General features: G+C 39.8%; 1 protein-coding gene across 1 annotated transcript in view; it reads left to right on the forward strand.

The window, feature by feature from the left end:
* The first annotated feature begins 1,815 nt into the window (after positions 1 to 1,815).
* The window catches only part of LOC137983611 (adenosine receptor A3-like), a 12,405-nt gene continuing 11,720 nt past the window's right edge, over positions 1,816 to 2,500 (forward strand). The window contains exon 1 of the mRNA XM_068830759.1: positions 1,816 to 2,257. Within this exon, the coding sequence (XP_068686860.1) occupies positions 2,036 to 2,257 (222 nt within the window). The 5' untranslated portion in view covers positions 1,816 to 2,035. The remainder of the gene's footprint in view (positions 2,258 to 2,500) is intronic.

The raw sequence follows: 2,500 nt of genomic DNA on the forward strand, positions 1-2,500 counted from the left end.
CCTGTCTCTTTAACCCTGTGTTAGCACCTCTGATGCAAGGCGTATTTCCAAGGGATAGGCTACCTGTCATCAACACCTACCCAGCCGGTCTCATCGCCAACACGGGGACACATTGGAATGGGTGGCCAAGTACTTTGAATCGCCTCGTGAAAGTGAATTCTTTGACAGCTACGGATTTCCTCCTGAAACTTACAATATGGATACTTCCATTTTGCTGGAAGTCACCAATTATAACGACGAACCATTGCCAGGACTTAGCTCGGATTTTTGTGGAGATTTTTGTTTGTTTTATCTCATTGAACGAGCACGGAATGTTGACATAAACACTGTTCAAGCTTTATTTAAACGACATGATTCTCAGTGGAACAATGCACAAGCTTCACAGACCTATTTTAATTCAGTCATTTATCCCAAAGTTAATGTTTGCTTTCATCAAGGTTGTAATTCATTTCGCTGTGGTCACAAGCAATAAAATCAGGTGGGAAGTAAAAAATGTTGCTTTTTGTGTGTATTTGCTACAAAAAGGGGTGGGAATTCTATCTAGTGAACAAAAATAGTTGAAGCCTCGTCTCGTCAACATGTCTCAATTCAAGTGCCGTAGCATCATTATCATTTCTGGCCCCAGCCATGTGGAAAAACAATATTTACGCCCCAAATACTTCAACACGCAGATTGTTTATTTGAACGCCCTGTTCGCAAGATCGTGTATTGCTACGATCAATCGCAAAATTGTTTTAAGGAATTAGCAAAGAAAGTCACGTTTATGGAGGGTATTCTCGACGACATTCCCGCCTTATTCCCATCGCATTAATGTTCTGGTCTTCTCGTGTTAGATGACCTTATGGGAAACTGTAGCGATGACGAGCTCATTATGGATTTGCTCACCAAAGTGTCCCATCATTGTGACGTCACCTGCATTTCTCTTAATGCTGATTACGTCATTGCTTTTAACAATCCTCGATATACTTTGGAGCTGATAAAACTGGCAAAAGAGGCGTTTTCTGGGCGCGTTCCGTTTGCATGGTGATGTGCTACATCACAACCATTTGGATACTTAATGATGGATATACGTACACGAACCCCGATTGCGAACAAGGATCTTCCCAGCGTCCCATTCATATCCCTTCATTTACGTGGATAAGAAAATCTATTAAACCGATGAACCCTTTCCGGTAGATTTCATTCAACACTAATTGTTGCAATTGTTGCACCGCGAGGAGACAGTAAACAATCGAGGTGGTGGTGACATGACTTTGAGTTCTGGAAAGATTTCTAAAGCTACCGAGAGAAGAAGAACACATCAAGGGTTACAAAGTCAATCAACATTTACCCTTTCTCTGCACTTGTTTTACAAGCAAAGGGAAACAGCGGAAAGAGATGATATCTCACGCTGGCCAAGGGCCAGATAGAAGCCATCAGTGAAGTTGTTCTTGATCTACTTAAAGGGAACATTATGGTTCCACGTTCATCATTTAAACACTTGAAGCCACACAAGTTAATGTAAACTGACGTCAATGGAATCTCCTTGGTCCGTGATGAGTCACCTCTAACTCAACTGCTCCCTGTCTTTCCCATTGTTCTTTTCGCTATTTATTTACGCTACCCCCGGATTGTTCGATGGATTCATAACACCAGCACTGCACACACCTCTCTTACTTTCTCAATAAAGAAACCTTCGTGTACGTGAGTAATTTATACGATGCATGTGTTGTTACACATGTTAGGGTTACCGTTGCGTTGCGTCATGCCCCAACTTACCCATAATTTATGCACTCCCCGTTCTTTTGTTTTTTTCAATCTCAAGAAACTCGCAGCGAAAAACTGAATATCGAGGTGAACTGTATCTAACTTGCCAGACAAAAAATAAAAAAGAAGAAAAAAAAAATCGTAAAGCTGTGTCTTTCTCAGTATCTTATATCTCTATTGGCTAAAAGTTAATTCTACAAATGTCAACAACCAATAACAAGACGGCAACGAGTCGTTATTGAAAAGGGAAGATTGACAAATGCAGAAGCGACATTAAACAGGTGATCACATGTTCACGATGTTAACTTTTACATGCAACTTTGCCACGAGGCGCAAAAGGGAAACTGTCTTAAAACTGCGAGCTTCTCAGTATTTTATATCTCTAATGGCTACAATTCATATAAAAATGAATGATGCAATTCCGAAAGGCCTTAACGGATGTCAAGAAAAAAAAAACACCATTACCTACCAGAGAAGCTCCTTAAACGAAAGCATGACGACTAATTTCCAGGTGCGTATGCTATTCAGATATCTTTAATTTTCGTACGCTCCGAAAAAGCATTTTGGAGCTACAAAATTCGCCAAAAAATGCGCCGTTAACCTCTTAACTGTAAATCTATCAACTTGTATCTGTTTTCTTGAAAACATACAAATAGTATCCCGTTTTTCAAAATTAAAACACTTCGAGTAAAAGCCTCGATTATACGCTCTTCCTTCTACAAAAGAATTCTCAATTGTATTAAAATGTCTTAAA

The sequence above is a fragment of the Montipora foliosa genome, chromosome 13 (genome assembly GCF_036669935.1).
Source record: "Montipora foliosa isolate CH-2021 chromosome 13, ASM3666993v2, whole genome shotgun sequence".
Taxonomy (NCBI): domain Eukaryota; kingdom Metazoa; phylum Cnidaria; class Anthozoa; order Scleractinia; family Acroporidae; genus Montipora; species Montipora foliosa.